The 20,997-nt window shown below is 32.0% G+C and overlaps 1 protein-coding gene across 14 annotated transcripts in view; it reads left to right on the forward strand.

The window, feature by feature from the left end:
* LOC145321865 (uncharacterized) overlaps window positions 1–20,997 on the forward strand; it is a 113,375-nt gene that overhangs the window by 76,165 nt on the left and 16,213 nt on the right. For 8 of the 14 annotated variants that reach the window (XM_080163505.1, XM_080163498.1, XM_080163496.1 and 5 more), the window contains 6 exons: window positions 5,777–5,791; window positions 6,075–6,182; window positions 11,686–11,751; window positions 12,573–12,629; window positions 13,143–13,195; window positions 14,222–14,309. In XM_080163505.1, coding sequence (XP_080019631.1) covers window positions 5,777–5,791; window positions 6,075–6,182; window positions 11,686–11,751; window positions 12,573–12,629; window positions 13,143–13,195; window positions 14,222–14,309 — 387 coding nt within the window. The remainder of the gene's footprint in view (window positions 1–5,776; window positions 5,792–6,074; window positions 6,183–11,685; window positions 11,752–12,572; window positions 12,630–13,142; window positions 13,196–14,221; window positions 14,310–20,997) is intronic. The other 6 variants (XM_080163503.1, XM_080163502.1, XM_080163501.1 and 3 more) reach the window with 1 other exon arrangement.

Consider the following 20,997-nt stretch of genomic DNA (forward strand, 5'->3'; position numbering starts at 1 on the left):
TAAATAAAATTGCTCTTATTATTAGGTACTAACATATAAATTGCAATTTTTCATTAAAGTATGATGGTTTGTTTTATAAACTTATTTTATTTTTTTCTTAAATTAAAGAATTTATTGAAAAAAAACTCGAATAATATCTAGTATTAATATCATTTTCACTAAAAAAAAATAAAGGAACATAGTCATTCTTTCGATGAAACATTACATTAATCTAATTAAAAATGATTATTTTAAATCTAATGATCATTATTTCTTAAGGAGTTTTATTGTTTTTAGTTTTACTTTATAACTTAAGGATGTTATCATCATATCAGAGAGGGAGGGGACATTGTTCTGTTTATTACACTAGTCCCAAAAGTTTTATAATAATATTTTCTTATTCGTTAGCTTAACAACTTTAGGACTTTTATTGAATTTTGATGGGTTGGTTCATTAAGTTGAGTGTCAAAATGTTTCAACCTCTAATAGCAATTTTCTGACTGGTTAATTTTGTAAATCATCATTGGGGGACATACATCAATTTATCGGTCATTGTCTTTTCCCTTAAGATCCCCCGCATCTTTGTAGTTCATATTTTCCCTACAAGATTCAAGGGATGAACATTGAACAGTCTTAAGTTTTAACGTAAAAACTTGGGTTGGCTATCCGAATCCGGGATCCGGAATCCGCCTAATTTTTGAATCCGGATCCGAATCCGGAATCCGTTTTTTAATAGCACATTCGGATTCTTAATTGGTAGGCTTAAATTAGCGTCTTGAGGTTTTTCTTTCAACTCCGCCTTTTTGAAAACAAAGATTATCATGCATTATATATAATATCTTTTGAACTCTGGTTCGATTCTCAGAGGTGAATAATAGATAACACCAAGAACATTAATGTTTAGGACATATGTAGCACTTTAATTTTTAAAATTAAAAAAAAAGCCTTTTAAAATATTGCTAGAATCCGAATTCGGAATCCGCCAAAAATAAGAATCCGGAATCCGCGGGAATCCGCCTTTTTTTTGACGGATTCTTGTAAGAATCCGAATCCGGTCCAAAAATTTGACGGATTGTTATCACTAATAAAAACAACATGTGATCGAACCCATTGATTAATATTTCGCTTGAAGACAATCTTCATTGCCAACAATCGAAAAAGATCATTTTCCTATTGTATAAAGTAGGAAGTTGTATGTGCTCACCAAAAGGCATAACAGTCTTTCTTCAGATTCAATACTCTGATCTTAATTCTTATTAAACATGTTTTTTTTAAAGTAATATTTCTAAAATATGCCCCATCCTCTTGTGATTGGCAGGGTGTTCAGTGCAATCATTTTTATGAAGGTGACCCAACAATTTTAAGGGATCTAAAGGAAAAAGACAATGGCCGATAAATTTATGTACATCCCCAATAATGACACATAAAATTACCCCTTCTGTTTTTATATATTACAATGAGTGCTTGGAATGATTGAACTCATCTTAATAAAAGTCCCCAGAGTTGTTAAGCCGACGAATAAGAAAACGTATTATAAAACTTTGGGGACTAGTTTAATAAACAAACCAATGTTCCTTCTCTTTTTGCTTTGATAACCAGACTTAATTGCTCTTTTTGTTTCCTGTTTCTGCAGACGTGAAAGAACACCCTCGTTGGCTGTGGGTTGAAAAAGGTCGCGAATCAAGACCACAAAAAATGATCAGATTTTAACAATAAATGCACAAATTTCCGCTCAAAAAGCAATATTTCATACTTTCTTCTTTAAACTTTACTTTTTTAAGCGCCGCGTTTTTGTTCAAAGGGGATACAACTTATACTAGTGGCGTCGCCCCTATCATCTTTGGAAGCTTTATAAACCTTCCTCTAAATACCCTAAAACATGCCCTACACTAATACTAAACTTCTCAAAATGATAAATGTTCGGTCCATTCGTTTACGAGATCTTACATTTTCCTACTAAATAATTTAGGATATTTACCTACTATTCTTAATATAAAATATTCCTGTATTAGAAATGCTTTGTTTTATGGACTATGTACTAATGGCTGCACCATTAGCATCTAAGCTCTATGTCTTGGAAGGGCTAGGATTTTGCGAAAAAGATTCCAAACCCATCCTTGGAACTTTTTGAAGCTTCCATCAAATGAAGAACTCAATCGGTTAAGCTTACTACTTTAGACTGTAAGATGTCATTCTTTATTTTAATAAATGAATATTATTTATTTATGACAAATCAAACCATAAACGCTGCCATATTTGCAAATCTTAATTCTAAATTTTGCAAGACTTTTGTTCTTTTGTTGCCGCCTCTCACGATTCAATTAGTTAGATACAAGAATTGTTTACTGTGTATTAGGATAGCTTCGCATGGGATGTTTATTCGTAGTGGGATGGAGGAGGCCCCAAAAATAGCTTGAAACCTTCCAAAGATGGTAGTATGATAAAGTAATAAAATAGCCTAAAACCGTTACTACAGCTTCCCTGCAATGCAGATCTCAATCAAGTAATGAACAAACAAACAAAAAAAACCTTTGAATTTTTTTTTTTTTTAAATAAATTGGGGTTAATATAAGATTGTGACTTTTAAACTAAAAAAATGAAAAGGACTGTTCTTGTATGTAAAATTAAAAGAAGAAAAAATGGTACCTACATAATCTTTGCAAATATCTATAAATCCATTCGAGTATCTAACTGTTTAAATCGTGGATCTGTTATATTTTAACTAGCTTCAAAATATTCTAATTATATGCAGTGAAAAATAACGATTTTTATTAATCAGTCACTTTCAAAGGTCTTTAATACAGCGAATTTTCTGCAATATTTTTATTTGTAAACTTTTTCGAGAATTTCGATAAGTCTTTTTTTTATAAAGATTCATAGCTTTTTGATAGTAGAGCCTATTATTGTTTAATATTCGTGCCTACAGTTTAATTGAAATTCTGATTCATAACCATTTTTATTGTACATGCTTGAATAACAAGGATGGTAGCATACAAAAAAGCGAAACTTTCAAATGTAATAATCGATGGTGAAAGTGTTAACTTTTAGGTAACCATTTTAAAGTCACGTGCCTTTAAAATTTTAGCATCTTTTTTTACTAATAATAAAAATATGATTATAATAAGTAGTAAAAAAGCTTAAAAATTGTATAAAAATTGACAAACTGGTATTTTTCTTACATGTATACTGAAAAGTCAAAAAAAATAGTAATTATAAGACGATTCGTTTATTCCCAAAAAAAAGGCTACAAAAACTAAACGTCCAAATAAGTTTTGTTGTGCTTTTTAAGCTATACAGAAAATTCTCGCTTTTAAAAAGTGCATATTTTTGTGTATATTTTTATTTATAAGTTTGCAGTTTTTTACCTAGAAATTGTGGTAGGCGGCATACGGACAAGCCTTTTCCAGAGTATGCGATGCTCCATGTTTAACAAATAACACCCAGACGCTAATCCCAGCTTATCACAATTCTACCCAGCCCCTTTCTGGCCATTGTCTACACATCAGAGACGGCGGTCAACTTGTACACCGCTGATAATGGGAGGGGCGCTGCCCCTCTCCACTTCATGCCCCCAGCAACCTACCCTTTTCCGGGAGACGTCTACCTTACCCCCTACGGGAGCCTACCACTCTACTGCTCACCTGGATGGGGCTTCCCCCCATCTCCCCCACACCCTTCTCTACCTAACCCATTTATAATCTATTTTGTATATAAACTAGTAACTTTGTTGTATGTGCATTCAGTTCAAATATATCTCTTAAACAGTAACTACTTGTAGTTCTTTATTGATAGAATCCTTAAAGGCTAGGGCTCTTTTGAATCAAACTCGCGTTGTAGGGTTGAAACGCTTCACCCTACCACAAAATAATCAGGTAAAAGAACAATTTTCAGTAAAAAATATGACATAACATTACCTTCTTAAGATTTGACATGGAAATTTAATCGCTTGTATTCCAAGGGTGAGAAAAAAAGCCTAAAACCATCCCAAGACTTAAATTGAATAATGAAATAGCTTAACCCAAAGATCTATAGTTGAGGAAATCAGACAAACATAAAACCTTACTACTTTATTTAACAGGATTGTGTGTGTGTGTGTAATGTATTTGTTTTCATATATTAATATGAATTATACAAGCTAGCTTTCAAGTGAGCGCATTTTCAGAGATTTATGTATTTTACCCTCTTAGTTCAACCACCCTCACTTCTGTATGTAAACTTTTAGTAACTTTTTAGATGAAAAAGAAATCAATGAAATGCGATATGGCAAGGGAAGAAATATTTTTAAGAATAAAACTTTGCCTTTGGTAGCTCGAAAAAAATAGAGAGAAAAATAAATCATCTGTGATAAAATATTTTCCTCCCAATTGTCATTCAAATAAAATTTTTTCCAGTACGGCTTCGAAGCCAAATAATATTCTCTGGATTAGAACTGGTTCTCAGCCATACTAAAAAATCATGTATAGCATCGTATTACAGACAATTTTCCATGAATATTAAAATGTCTATAATACGATGCGAAAAATAACTATTCTTATTTTTTATGTTACAGCATACATTATCATATAATATCATCACTTTCGTTAAAGACAGAAAAGTTAGAGGCCAAAAAATATATTTAGATAAAATATCCACCTTATAAGGGGGACATTAACAACATAAAAATGTAGGAAACTGTTGGAATTTTAATTTTTCTATTTGTATGCATTTAACTTGAATAAAAAGAATATTTCACGCCCGCTGAATTTCATGTAAATACTTAATTTCCGTGTCGTTGTACATTTACAATTTTATTTATTTTTGTTTTGTTTTGACCATAGAAATGTTAAAGCATGCTTTGAATAAATATATATTTCTAACCAGGAAAGGAGAGAACATCGACGCTTTTTTAATCTACAACCAAATAATTTAGATTTTTGGGAATATTATCTTGCAGGTAGGTTGTGCTAAAATTCCGTAAAGGTGTGAGTTTTAAGGCTTAAAAACAGTAGAACGATAATATTCACTAAATATGTGTATTCCTTATTGAAAAGAACTATAGACAAAGAAATTTGTTTTTAGTTAACATAAATTTTATCGTTCTACTACTGTTTTTAAGCCTTAAAACTCACACCTTTACAAAGGGGGGGGGGGGGGTTTAATGCAACCATTTCGTAATCAATGATTAAATGGCACTTAGAATTCGAATTTCGATCTAAAATTTTGCATGCATAATCCTTGGTAGGTCTATTTTTCCTAAATCGAATAAAAAGTTGAAAAAGTAACGGCTAACGGCTGGCGGCTCAGCCGTTTTGCCATTTTTTGCTATCTTAAGAGCAAATTAGTTACGAAACCTATCTCCACATAGTACTTTTTGTCGCTTAAAAACCTTTTAAACGGTTCTAGCCGGTAGCTGTTGATACTAGAAATTAAAAAAATGGTTATTGCTATCATTTAACACGAATTAAACCAAAAATATGTTTTAAAAAGTTGATTCCTACGTAATTAATGATGAATTTGCCTTAAAAATAGGCAAAAAACGGCTAAACGGCTGAGCCGCCAGTCGTTACTTTTCCAACTTTTTGTTCGATTTAGGGAAAATAGACCTACCAAGGATTACTCAGATCGAAATTCGAATTCTAAGTGCCATTTAATCATTGATTACGATATGGTTGCATTAACCCCCCCCCCCCCCCCCCCCCCCCCCATCCCTTTTATCACAACCTACCTTCCCCTTTATCATTCTTTGTCGTATCCCTTCCTGATTAAACCTCATTTCAAAGTAAATAATCTAATATTATATTCTTTTTTTTTCACGCAGCTTGAGGAATATTGGGTGAGATTTTTCATTTGTACCCGCGGCTTCTCCCCTAGAGGCCTTTATTGACACGTTAAATGTTTTCCTTTCAATCTATGTTAAGATGAGCTGTTTACCAAAAAATATCAAGAAGACTAAAAAGGAGAACCGTATCGGTTCATCGGTTATTGAGATCGTTCGCTGCCCACAGACAGAAAGACATTTTTGACATACTAAGGACTTAGGGTTTCAAAAACATAGAGCTGGTTAGTTAGGACTTTCAGATAAAGGTTGTATTATTAAATAACAATTTTTTATTTAGGCCGACAGAGAGAGGGCAATAAGGCAGCAGGAATATTTTAATCAACTTGAGGAGGAGAGTGAACCCACTAGTCTTGCTACCACCACTGAAGGAGAACATACGATTCAGGTAGATAGATAGATAGATATACAGGTATACACAGATAGATAGATATACAGTCTTGCTACTACCACTGAAGGAGAACATACTATTCAGGTAGATAGATAGATAGATAGATATACAGTTATACACAGATAGATAGATATACAGTCTTGCTACCACCACTGAAGGAGAACATACTATCCAGGTAGAATTAGATAGATAGATAGATATACAGTTATACACAGATAGATAGATATACAGTCTTGCTACCACCACTGAAGGAGAACATACTATTCAGGTAGATAGATAGATAGATAGATATACAGTTATACACAGATAGATAGATATACAGTCTTGCTACCACCACTGAAGGAGAACATACGATTCAGGTAGAATTAGATAGATAGATAGATATACAGTTATACACAGATAGATAGATATACAGTCTTGCTACCACCACTGAAGGAGAACATACTATTCAGGTAGATAGATAGATAGATAGATATACAGTTATACACAGATAGATAGATATACAGTCTTGCTACTACCACTTAAGGAGAACATACTATTCAGGTAGATAGATAGATAGATAGGTATACAGGTATACACAGATAGATAGATATACAGTTATACACAGATAGATAGATATACAGTCATACACAGATAGATAGATATACAGTCTTGCTACTACCACTTAAGGAGAACATACTATTCAGGTAGAATTAGATAGATAGATAGGTATACAGGTATACACCGATAGATAGATAGACAGTCTTGCTACTACCACTGAAGGAGAACATACTATTCAGGTAGAATTAGATAGATAGATGGGTATACAGTTATACACAGATAGATAGATATACAGTTATACACAGATAGATAGATATACAGTCTTGCTACTACCACTGAAGGAGAACATACTATTCAGGTAGAATTAGATAGATAGATAGGTATACAGTTATACACAGATAGATAGATATACAGTCTTGCTACTACCACTGAAGGAGAACATACTATTCAGGTAGAATTAGATAGATAGATAGGTATACAGTTATACACAGATAGATAGATATACAGTCATACACAGATAGATAGATATACAGTCTTGCTATTACCACTGAAGGAGAACATACTATTCAGGTAGATAGATAGATGTACAGGTATATACAGGTTTACACAGGTAGATAGATAGATATACAGGTATACACAGATAGATAGATATACAGTCTTGCTACTACCACTGAAGGAGAACATACTATTCAGGTAGAATTAGATAGATAGATGGGTATACAGTTATACACAGATAGATAGATAGATAGATATATATATATATAGGTATACACAGGTAGATAGATAGATAGATATACAGGTATACACAGGTAGATAGATAGATATACAGGTATACACAGGTAGATAGATAGATATACAGGTATACACAGGTAGATAGATAGATATACAGGTATACACAGATAAATAGATATACAGTCTTTATACTATCAATGAGGGAGAACATACAATTCAGGTAGATAGATAGATATACAGGTATACACAGGTAGATAGATATACAGGTATACACAGATAGATAGATATACAGGTATACACAGATAGATAGATATACAGGTATACACAGATAGATAGATATACAGGTATACACAGATATATACATGGTTATACTTGCAGATATATACACATAAACATTTATATATTCAGTCAGACATAGATTTTTCGATACATAAATAAACAAATGACATGTTCAATATAAGAGACAAATAAACAAACCTTTTCATTTATAGCCAACCATAAATACAAAAAAAACATATAGACCAAAAACATATATTATGATCAATAACCAAACCAAATAAAGGCCCAATCACATAGTCTGAATTTAACTTACAGGAATATAATGGTGCATTATTTGCCAAATGTACCACTTTTCTGCACTACCTCTCTGATTTTGTTAATACTCTATATTTTGGTCCGTTGGGTCATTCAAGGATGCTGGATGGCCAAAAAAAAGTTTCAGAGTCCCTGGATGTCTAGATATCTAGCTATCTATGAAGGTAGGTAACAAAAATGTAAAAAACACCCATTTTTCACAATTTTAAAAATTAATTTTTTCATCAATCTTACATCCAATCTATACATTTTATACACCAAAATGATCGTTTATTCATGTAAAAAGCGCACATAATGCTATTTTGGCCAAAACTCTAATTTTACAGGGTGTCCAACAAAAAGTGTATTTTGGATATCTAGCGTAATACCCAAAATACCTGTCCGAAAAAAATCTTTTTTTTTGGCTTAAATCCTGTGTTTTATCTGTGTGCATATGTGGTATATAACGGTTTGGACCACCCGGGACTATAAGGTTGTCAAATTTCACTTTGGGACACCCTGTAAATGTGATTTTAGCGTCTGTAGAGCTAAAACTTGGTCCAAATTGGCTATTTTTTTCAAATTACTCTAATATGTGTCATAGTATGTTTGGCCATAGTGTTTTCTGACCAGATCAATATTTTCATATTTTTTGGACACCCTGTATTTTCAAAAAAAGAGAAAATTTTTTTTTGTTTTTTTTAAATTTTTTTTTCTATTTCTAAGTTACTTAAAACTGTCATATAGATACAGATTTTGACTAATAACAATAATATTTGCCTATTTTACAATTTTTTACACTTTTGGGACACCCTGTGCATGTTTTTGAAAAATTATGGTTTTTGCCCATTTTTGGGGGGAAGGAGTCGTTTTAGGGCCATAGACTATTTCTTCATTTTTGTAGAACTTTTCAAGACACATCATTTGTTATTTATGCAAAAACCGCAAAAACCGAACCGTTTTGCCGTTATTCACCGCCTGAGGCGGAATTTTTTTACGTTTTTGCCGTTCCGGAGGTTGTAATGGGCATTTGTGGTAAGAAAACGTTGATTTATCAAGATCCCTCTTAAATACTTTTATTTAGGTAATTTAATTTACTAAATTTACTATTAAGTAAAATTTTTTGTGCAGCTAACCGTTTTTCGTCGAGATGGATTTCAATTGTTAAAACAAGAAAATTAAGTGAATACAACATAAATAATTCCTATAACATAAGTGATAAAAGAAACATAAATCATGTGCATTTGAAATTTCTTTTGACAAAAATCAGTTGGATATACAAAAAAAATTTACTTTACATGAAATTTAGTAAATTAAAATGCCTAAATAAAAGTATTTCACAGTTATCTTGATAAATCAACGTCTTCTTACCACAAATGCCCATTAGAACCTCGGGAACGGCAAAAAACGTAAAAAAATCTGCCTTTGGCGGTGAATAACGGCAAAACGTTTCGGTTTTTGCGGTTTTTGCATAAATAACAAATGATGTGTCTTGAAAAGTTCTACAAAAATGAAGAAATAGTCTATGGCCCTAAAACGACTCCTTCCCCCCAAGAATGGGCAAAAACCATCATTTTTTAAAAACATGCACAGGGTGTCCCAAAAGTGTAAAAAATTGTAAAATAGGCAAATATTATTGTTATTAGTCAAAATCTGTATCTATATGACAGTTTTAAGTAACTTAAAAATAGAAAAAAATTTTAAAAAAAACAAAAAAATTTTTTCTCTTTTTTTGAAAATACAGGGTGTCCAAAAAATATGAAAATATTGATCTAGTCAGAAAACACTATGGCCAAACATACTAAGACACATATTAGAGTAATTTGAAAAAAATAGCAAATTTGGACCAAGTTTTAGCTCTACAGACGCAAAAATCACATTTACAGGGTGTCCCAAAGTGAAATTTGACAACCTTATAGTCCCGGGTGGTCCGAACCGTTATATACCACATATGCACACAGATAAAACACAGGATTTAAGCCAAAAAAAATGATTTTTTTCGGACAGGTATTTTGGGTATTACGCTAGATATCCAAAATACACTTTTTGTTGGACACCCTGTAAAATTAGAAATTTGGCCAAAATAGCATTATGTGCGCTTTTTACATGAATAAACGATCATTTTGGTGTATAAAATGTATAGATTGGATGTAAGATTGATGAAAAAATTAATTTTTAAAATTGTGAAAAAATGGGTGTTTTTTACATTTTTGTTACCTACCTTCATAGATAGCTAGATATCTAGACATCCAGGGACTCTGAAACTTTTTTTTGGCCATCCAGCATCCTTGAATGAACCAACGGACCAAAATATAGAGTATTAACAAAATCGGAGAGGTAGTGCAGAAAAGTGGTACATTTGGCAAATAATGCACCTAATCTAACATACATTTAGACACACCACTGATAAACTTCAGAAATCTAAAGCCGATAAAAGTCCAATAAATTGATGGTACTTCACAAATGATGTTACACAAAATTACCGCTTGTCTAGATTACAATTAGTGAATACTTAACTTAATGAACCACCCAATCAAAGTTAATAAAAAGTCCCGAAAGAATTTAAGAAAACGTCAGTAACAACTTTGGGGACTTACATACAGACTTATACCTGGACAGACATAGAAACAGACACACACACAGACAGACAAACATACAGACAAACAGACAGACAAACAGACACACAAACAAACAAACAGACTCCTGAAGAACGCATGCTAAACTTACACAAATTAATTCTCATAACTTGGATATTCTTGTAATTTCATCTTGTTTGCAGATGCACTCTAAAAATTTAATTTTGTTATTTTGAGAACTTACATCTTATAATGACATAGAATAAGTCCCCCCCCCCTCCGCAGGGTTAGTTATAATGGGAATTTTTTTTTTGGAAAAAACTAACATGTTCTCAAATGATTTGATGTCGCCTGTAGTCCAATATCTCTCGCTTTGTCTGACCATTTTTAATCTGTTTGCATGTCCGTCTGTCTATTATGCCATTGAGGTTTATTACAATAAACATTCTAGGCGTTAGGGATGTAATTTACTTGTTGGTTATATGCTTTAAAAAAGTCCATTTTGAAGTTTTGTCACATAATTAGGACTTTTTGGTGAATGTACACTATAAGAAATAAAAGTTGTAACATATTGGAATATATTTTTACAGTGTCCTAAACAAATAGCAAGTTCCTTATTACATTTTAAACTTTGATTACAAAGTTTAGAGACTTGAAATTTTAGCATAAACACTCTCTATGTAACATTGGTAGAGATATTTTAATTTTAAAAAGAATGCTTTTGAAATAATTTTCTTTGTTTGTAACAATTACAACTAATCTTTTGGCTTTAAATCGTTGGGGAACTTTATTATTAAATCTTGATTGGTTGGTACAAACTTCAAGTTTCCAAACCCTTTCTCAAATTACTTTGATCTATAGAAGGCATAATTTCTTCATCATAAAATTGTAGGTTAACTTGTATATAGACTTTTCTGCTGTTGTTTGATTTCTAAGTGAAGTTTCTCTACAAATAGACATCGTGATCCGTCCGTCCGTCCGTCATGTCCGCCTCTTACGTTTAAAACACTAGAAAAGAATTGGGATATTTTAATTTAATCTTCCATTGTCCTATCCTTGATCTCTTATTTTTGTTTTAGGATGAAGTTGATGAAGATATTGAGGAGGATAGAAGTGCAACACCCACACCTTCACATATTGAAAAGGTAAATTCTTTTTTTGCTCCGCCCCTTGTAGATATTTTTGTTCTTGTTTCCTTATTTGTCTATCTAGACTAGCGACGGTGCATTAATCCTACGGCTACAGGGTCATTTTAAATTGTAGGGTGAAAACCTGTCCAGGATTTATAAGCATTATTCTACCCTGAAATGAAACACTATTTAGTCGTTTGGGAGATTTAAACGTACAGTATAAACTTACTACTTTATATTAAACTAGCGGCTTCGCCCCAGCATCTAGGGGCTTTGCCTCAAGAGGTGATAAAAAAAATTTAACCGAAATACGTAAAAAGACCAAGTAAATCCCCTACAAAAAAAAGAGATCAAGAAAATCCCCTTCAAAAAAAAAAATTGAAGGGGGATTTTTTGTTTTGGGGGGGTTGGGGGTGTCTCACCCCCCAAGAAAATAGCCTAAAACCACCACAGGACCAGTAGGTATATTCCCTGAAGAGTAGAATCCGATCGGTTCAGTGGTTACCGAGATCTTAAGGGACGGACGGACAGACAGACAGACGGACAGACAGACGGACGGACGGACAGACAGACATCGTTCTACTTTGTATTATAAAAGAACCACTAACTTTTTATTGAAAAGCTACTAAACAATTAAGTTTGTCTGTTCGTCTGTAGTGTTCAATTTCTATTATTATTATTTATCTTTGATTTTGATTCTTTTAAGGTAAAAATCAATAATGGTGACTAATATAAATTTTACTTTTCTGAGAAGTTTTCTACTGGTTCTTTAGTTGATATTATTAATTAACGGTCTTTTTTTTACATGAATTTAAAAAAAAAACTATGTTTTCTAGGCGAGGTTGGAAGAAACTTGTGATGATATTAATCAACTCAGACGCCAGCTTAAAGAGGTATCTAAACTTTATTTAAAATATTCTTAAACATGGACAGTGTGACACGTTCAAACTTTTTTTGATAGATTTTTTATTATTTTCATAACCTGAGTAAACTGTCGAGAACGAAATTATCAACCTTTGGCAGGGAGGGAGGGAACATTGGAGAGTTTATTACACTAGTGCCTAAAGATTTATTGCAACGTTTTCCTATTGGTCGGCTTAACAACTGTAGAGACTTAAATTGATTTTGATTGGTTGGTTTAATACGTTGAGTGTCCAAACGTTTAAACCACTAATTGTAATCTTCAAAAGTGTGTCATCATTGTCTTATCCCTTTAGATCCCTGATATGAAGCTCATTTTAATGTTGGTAAATTTCTTGCAGACAACTAAAACTATTTGATTTGATGAACTTCACAAAGAGTTTCCAATAGTAAAAATGCTTAATTATTGATTCGCCCTTCTTTTAGCCAAGGCATTATCACTACTACTAACTACAACAGATTTAAAAATTTAGTTTTAATTTTAGGCTGAGCAGAAAAATGTGTCCTTACATACAGAGATGAAGAGACTGGAATCTAGGTTAGTTCATGTAAAATAATATTTTTGTACGTTTAACTAACCGGTTTTTGTCGTTTGATAAAACGTCATTTTATCCAATATGTTAACATTGCCTGATTTTCTACATAAAAATGTCGAAAAAGAAGTGTTTTCCTACTTTAAAAACAGTGGATAAGGTTGATTTTACTTTCTTTCCCATAGAAATCCTTTTTTATTTCTTTATTTAGTTAGGATTTTATAGATATTCAATGTTTAATTAATACTTAAATTTTCTCCGAGTAAGGGTTAAAAATAAGTATTTTGACATGTAGATGAGATTAAGTATTGAATCAAGAATAAACTAAATGCAGTGCTTCTATACTGGAAGGAGGAAAAAAATCATAAGATTTAAATTTTATAAGACAATAGCTTTGTTACGCTTTCCTAAAATGTTCAACTCCTCAATCGGTTCAGTGGTTAGCAAGGTCATTACAAATAAAAAAAATCCTAATACTTTAATAATAGGAATACTAGTATTAGTTTCAATAATGTGTGTGTGTAGCCATTGTTTCTTAGTGTTTGGACCTAAGTAGTCATGGAGGAGGACGAGACACTTTTGTAAAGCCACTAGGGCCAGCTCAAGCTCCACGCTCAAGTACATTTTGACTTGACCCGCTGTCTCAATGGAGCTACTCGTTATCACCTCACCCTCGCCGAGTATGGCAGGTGTCCCAAATAAAGTCACCGTAATGAATGACGCTCTCCGCAGAGGAGCTTGGGATAAGGGTTGTACAGATGTTATGTACGTGACTATTAAGTATCCAAACCACTCAATAATCTCCCTTCTTACACAACCAGGGGAAGCTGCGTGAATGTATAACGACTGAGAAATTCGAGTTGCCACATAGGGACTTGAACTCGAACTCTCACCACCGTAACTCAGTGCGTTACCACTGAGCTACGACGCCCCTTTTCAATAATGTGTAGTACACGATAGAAAACTGAGCAAAATTATTGACTGACGGTTATTTGACTGTTGAAAATTCATTAATAACATTTGCACTGCAGGTTGGCTACTGAGGACCTGAACGCGAAGGAGAAGGACAGGATTGAAGAGGACACGGAGTCGATCAGAGAGAGGATTCATCTTAATCAGGTGAGACCATTTTTTTATTCATTTTGCAAGCGAAACTTCTTCATTAAGGTTGACAAAAATGGGTTGATAATTTATACTAGATAGAATCGTCTTATAGACTTCAAACACGACAAGAAGATTCCTTTTATAGTTGGGTATGGGTATATTCTGGCAACTTTAAACAAAAAACTGCCGTATCTCCATTTTGATAAAATTATCAAAGCAATTTCGAAAAATATTTGTATTCTTTTTGCCTAAAGCTTTTTAATGAATGTTTTTATGGTTCTCATCTCATATTTGTCTTTCAGGCGGGCTTTTGTTCAGCTTCGCTTTTATGCATTTTTTCGTCCGGCCATGTTAAAGTTGTAATAGTATTGATTTTAATTAAGAGGTTTCGTGGTTTTTAAAAATTTATTTTCTTTCCTTTTATTGACTGTACATATGTTGATATATGTTTAAAAATAAATGTAAAGAAATATAACAGTCACGACGTACAAAAATGATTAGTAGATAGAATAGCTTCGCTATAAATAGAAACATAAGACATTTATAAGTACTTTTACTTGATGTAAAACAATATACATTAAAAGATACTGTAACATGAGATAGAAAAATAATAATGCTTTAATTTTTAAGAGACACTTAAGTGAATGGGGTGGGGGGATTAAACCCATGACTTACTATTTAATTATAAAATTATTTTCTTTCTAGGATTCATTTCGTTTAGGGGGTGTAGTTACTCTCTCACAAAATAGTTAAAAACTTTTCCAGGTCTATTAGAAGGTACATTGTAAAGGATATTCATTTCGCTCCAGTGCAGCGGATATCCTTCAGTACAGACAGACAGACAGAAATCCAGTTACTTTTATATAAGGAATAGCGGCTACGCTCTTGGTTGACTTAACTAGTAGTGTCTAATCTTTTTAACCAATAATTTAATTCTGCAAAAGGGCTTCTTTTGGGATGTATTCAATTTTTCGTCTAGGATCCTTGTTATTTACCAACTTTATTGTATATAATCCTTGCTTAAAGAATACACTAAACATACATAAAGAGAAATTATTCTATGTGTTAGCATAGCATACACTTCATTTTAGCCTGACTCAAAATAAAGTAAAATTATTCTACATGTTAGTATAAACTTCATATTAGCCTGACTCAAAATAAAGTAAAATTAATCTATATGTTACCATACACTTAATATTAGCCTGACTCAAAATAAAGTAAAATTATTCTACATGTTAGTATACACTTCATAATAGCCTGACTCCAAATAAAGTAAAATTATTCTACATGTTAGTATACACTTCATATTAGCCTGACTCCAAATAAAGTAAAATTAGTCTTTATGTTAGTATACACTTCGTATTAGCCGGACTCAAAATAAAGTAAGATTATTTCATATGTAAGCCTACACTTCATATTAGCCTGACTCAAAATATAGATAATATTAGCCTTCAATTGGAACTAGCAGTACACAAAATTAAAGATTTAAGTAGCCTTGCTCAAAACTTTATTTGCTAGTTTACTTGAATGAAAGATATTATTAACATTCTCAGATTCATAGCCTTGCTCGAAAAGGTTTTATTTTTTTGAGCCAGGCTACAATCACAAATAAATACACACACACACCACTTATTGTTTATTTGCAAGTGTTTTCGTGGATAGGGCGATAAATAAAGTGTTTGTATATTTTTCAAAGATAATAAGTAAATTAGAAATTATTAAGAAGCAAATATTCCTTTCCCCCATTAAGAAATATTTTAATTGGTTACAGATCTAAATCAAAACCAATATTGTTTTTATCGCACATATTTTGTCTATGTTCAAGTATAAGATTTGCTGTTTATTTGCTAAGTCTTTATTCCTGGTTATGACCCACTTCTTATAGTCCTCTTATATCACCTTAGTCCAAAATATCAAGACGCTTATTATATTTTAGCTTTCTTATATTAAGCTAGCGGCTACGCATCTAGAGGTTCTTGGTGCATTTCCAAATTAGAATAAAAGAATAAAAAAATTAGAAAATTGATTTTGGGTGGGGCATTTTTTGTAAATTGTAAAGGAGAACCAAATCGGTTCAGTGATTAGCGATATATTTTTCTATGGACACAATTGTTTCAGGGAGAGAGGGGATATTAGGCTGCTTACAACACTAGTCCTCAAAGTATTATAATAACAGTTTCCTATTCGTCGGCTTATTAGCCTTGGGGACTTTTGATTGGTTGGTTCGTTTAGATGAATGTTCACACGTTTCAAGCACTTATTATAATCTACAGAAGGGGTAATTTTGTGTATCATCATTGGTACATAGATTTATCGGCCATTACCTTATCCCTTTAGATCCCTGAAATCGTCTAATTTAGTTCGTTTATTATCCCCTTCTTAAATAGGCTCAAAGTAACTTTCAAAATCACATATTTTTGTAACATTTTATTTATTCAAGAGACTTTGCTATTTTTACTATATATTTGTTGATTATTGGCTCTGCTCCTTGCCTCTAGGGGCTCTCTGTTTAAAGGGGGGGGGGAAGAAAAGATGCCTAAAGACATCCCGGGACCTGTATAAAGCTTATATAAAATGATAAATTAATTGGGGTTAGCTAGATATTTATCTTAAACAAAAGTTGAATCTTTAATTACTGGACTGGTGGACAAAGTGTAATTTATAGTAGCATCATTTATTTTAAGCAAGTTAAGGAATAGTATAGGTATGCTGAAAAACATTTTTAGTTATATGTTATCCTAATAAAAACTTTTGTCAAAAATTACATTTTTTCATTTTCCGCGGAAAACTGTCCACAGTAGAAATACATTTATTATTTATTTTCTTGAAAACAAGGGGGGGGGGAAGTTCTGACACATTTGCGTAAACGGTGAGTATAGGCTTTATCTTTGGACTGAGAGGATAGGTTATTAGGGATAAAATCATTCTTATATGATGAATTTCCCCTAGATTTAAGATTTTTTGGATAGGCCTCCAGGAATCCGGAGCTCCAGACCTCCAGGTGGTCTCTGTACAGGTAAAAATGAAAAATAAATTTTTTTTTTTAAAAAGTTACAGGTCAACTTATAAAACAAAATATGCATCTTTTTTAATATTATTCACATATTTGAAGAAAAAATATGCATATTTTGTTTTATAAGTTGCTTTTTTACTTAAAAAAAAAAAAAAATTCATTTTTACCTGTACAGAGACCACCTGGAGGCCTGGAGCTCCGGAACCTGAAGGCCTATGCAAAAAATCTTAAATCTGGGGGAAATTCATCACATAAGAATGATTTTATCCCTAATAACCTATCATATCAGTCCAAAGATAAAGCCTATACTCACCGTTTACGCAAATGTGTCAGAACTTCCCCCCCCCCCCCTTATAGCATATAATGATATAAGCCTACTGAAAATTTGACGGCAATAATATTTTCTTCGGTAAACAATTCTCTAAACCTTGTAAGAAAGAATTTATTGTTTGAAAAATTTCCATTTTTCTGCAATTTCTCTGTATGCAAAATACTTAACGCTGTGGGTTAAAAATGACCTCTAAATACGGGACAAACACACGTTTAACAGCTGTAGTGTGGCTACGATTTTACCACATAGTTTTATGTAATTCATAAAAATAGTAAAAAGTAAGATAGTGCATCTTCTCTACACAGTGCGTATGAAGGTGCTTTGACTTTTGTGTCAGAACCTAAATTTGGACATAGTGCATTTCATTACCCTAGGTTAGGAAACTTCATTTCACTTTTCAATAAAATCTAAAATGCAGCCGTTTTTGAGAATTATAGATTTGAAAATTTCAAGTTCAATTTTTATCCACTAGGAGTTACCGCATAATCATGACAAGAAAAGCAAAGGTTATTTATTTAAATTTTTGAACAACCTTGCTTTTATAAAATCTGTCATAAAACCTCTATATATATGATTTATTTAAGACTAAATTTCCGTGACCTTAGCAAAGCAACTGGTAAAAAAAGACATTGATTAACTCACTTCAGGAGTGGTTTTATGAAAAACTTTATAAAAACAAACTTGTTCAAAATTTTAAATAAATAATCTTTGATTTTCTTGTCATGATTATGCGGTAACTCCTAATGGATGAAAATTGAACTTGAAATTTTCAAATCTAATTTTCTGAAAAACGGCTGCATTTTAGATTTTATTGAAAAGTGAAATGAAGTTACCTAACCTAGGGTAATAAAATGCACTATGTCACAATTTAGGTTCTGACACAAAAGTCAAAGCACCTTCATACGCACTGTGTCTATACTTCAGTACGTCCAACGAACAGTAGTAGAAAATTTACTGTATGTACTTTGACAATTAAAAGAGTTTTTTAATCCAAAATATGAAATTGTTGCGTTACTAAAGTCATAATTAAATTATCCTTAATTAATAAGTCATAAAAAGTCTTATCTCTCACATAAATAATTTTCTATTTAAAATAAACTTCCATATTTTTAGTAAAAAATAGTTTATTTTTCTTGCATTTGTGAGGTAGTGTGACACATTGTGAAATTGAGGTGCTTGTTCGTTTCCGCAAAAGTATAATATTAGCATTGTATTACTTATCCGCAGAAAGCACAATTGCAAAAAAAATGTTGTGATGGGTTGTCTAAAGATAGATAGTATGGGGTGTAATGTTTAAGTTTCTAACAAGGGATAGATAGGGGACAATGGGCTGTTTATTACACCAGTCCCCAAAATTTTATAATAACGTTTTCTTATTCGTTGCCTTAACAACTTTGGGTACTTAAGTGAATTTTGATTTGTGTTTCATTAAGTTGAGCATTCAAACGTTTATACCACTGATTGTAATCTACAATAGGGGTAATTTTGTGTATCATCATTGGAAATGTACATAAATTTATTGGCCATTGTCTTATCCAATATCTTAGATTTTAACGCAAAAATGTTGGTTTTTACATGATTTTTTTGTATTGTTACTATTTGTCTTTTTTGCGGATTCGTTGGAACACCGAATTTGTAGCTAGACAGCGAGCATATGCTGGTCAAGCGTGCGTGCCCAAGGGAGAAAGGACAGGGCTGGGGACAGGGGAAGGTTATGTTAGTCACTCATGTAGAGGGGGGGGGGGGTTACTCCACCCCGGGGGAAAAGTGGATAAATGGGATGTTGAGTAGAAAATTTCATGATAAATGGAGAGTAACAAATAACAGTAAAGTAGAGAAGTGGACTAAAAACAACTTTTCACTTTTAGCAAATTTCTTTAGTATGTAAGAAAATTGTGAAAATAAATCAAAAGTGCTAATTTTGATCATGTGATTGATTGATTAGGTTATATAAAGTGACATTTTGTATATTTTTCAATAGTTCTTTAGATGTACTTCTATAGAAGTACGTTGCAATAACTATAATCAAGGGTGACAACATCAATAAAGCGAAGCCTTATCTTATTTTTTCATTTTTAAAACTATCACAGGGGGAAACTAAATATTCTAATCTTATGAAGTTTACAGAATATTTATTCATTATAAATTGCTTTATGATTTTCTGGCTGCTGCGCTTATAAAATCTGGGGCTCTCTATTAGAATTGAGAGGGCAGAAAAATAGGCTAAAACCACCATTAGACCAATGTGTTCATTATGCAATATAAAGAAGCTATCATAATTATGGCCGGATCTAAAGGGATAACATAATGGCTGATAAAGTGATGTACATCCTCTATGATGGTACACAAAAATATCCCTTCTGTAAATTACAATTAGTGGTTGAAACGTTTGGACACTCAACTTCATAAACCAATCAATCAAAATTAAATAAAAGTCCCAAAAGTTGTTAAGCCAACGAATTTGAAAATGTTTTTATTAAACTTTGGAGCAGTAGTTTAATATCAGTCTAATGTCCCCTCCCTTCCTGTATCATAATCATGTTTTTTTAAACAAGACTTTATGACAGACCAACTGATTAAAATGTTAAAGAAGGTGTATCAACTTTTTCACTTTTTATTTAAGATAGCTAGCCGGTTCTTTTAGTAAGTTGTAGATGTAAAATTTTTCATAGAATTCAGATATGCAATCGGTTTTTTTGTAGACCTCTTATTTTTTAAGTAATTAAAGTTTTTCAAAAAAATAATTAAGTCAGTTTTAAGGTACTAAAACGCAACGAAATAAAAGAAGAAAATGGCCAGTATGAACAAAAATAGTAAGATCTTTAATTTGACACCTTACTTTTAAAATTCTGTTGAGTAATTATTGAAGAAAACAATTTTTTTAACCTCGGTTTAATCAAAACTTTGAAGTGAAATATAATCTTCCACAGGCATAAATAATATGGTTTCATATATAACTTTAGAATCAGAAAAATATTATGAATCCATTGTAAGCTAAATTGAAAAAGTTTTATAAAACTATAATAAAAAATATAAGTTTATTTTAAGAATCATAATTTTCGGCTTTAAAGGGTTGAACAACTTGAAAACTTGAAACTTGAAATAAACCTAAATAAATATACATACAATGTAACAGATATTTTTTAAACACAAGAAACAATAAAGCATTTTTAACTGCATTGTTTTGAAGTTTATAAACAGATTGAAGCATATTTGTTCATAATTTTTCGTTCTTTACATGTTATGTAAGTATCACTATTTTCATTGTAGTATCTATTGTATATATTCTATGAACATTATCCTTTTTTTTTTGTCAATTCTATTGGTTGAGGTTTTGAGGTTAAGCTTCCTGATTAGTC

The sequence above is a fragment of the Acartia tonsa genome, chromosome 6 (genome assembly GCF_053477335.1).
Source record: "Acartia tonsa isolate MP-2025a chromosome 6, ASM5347733v1, whole genome shotgun sequence".
Classification (NCBI taxonomy): domain Eukaryota; kingdom Metazoa; phylum Arthropoda; class Copepoda; order Calanoida; family Acartiidae; genus Acartia; species Acartia tonsa.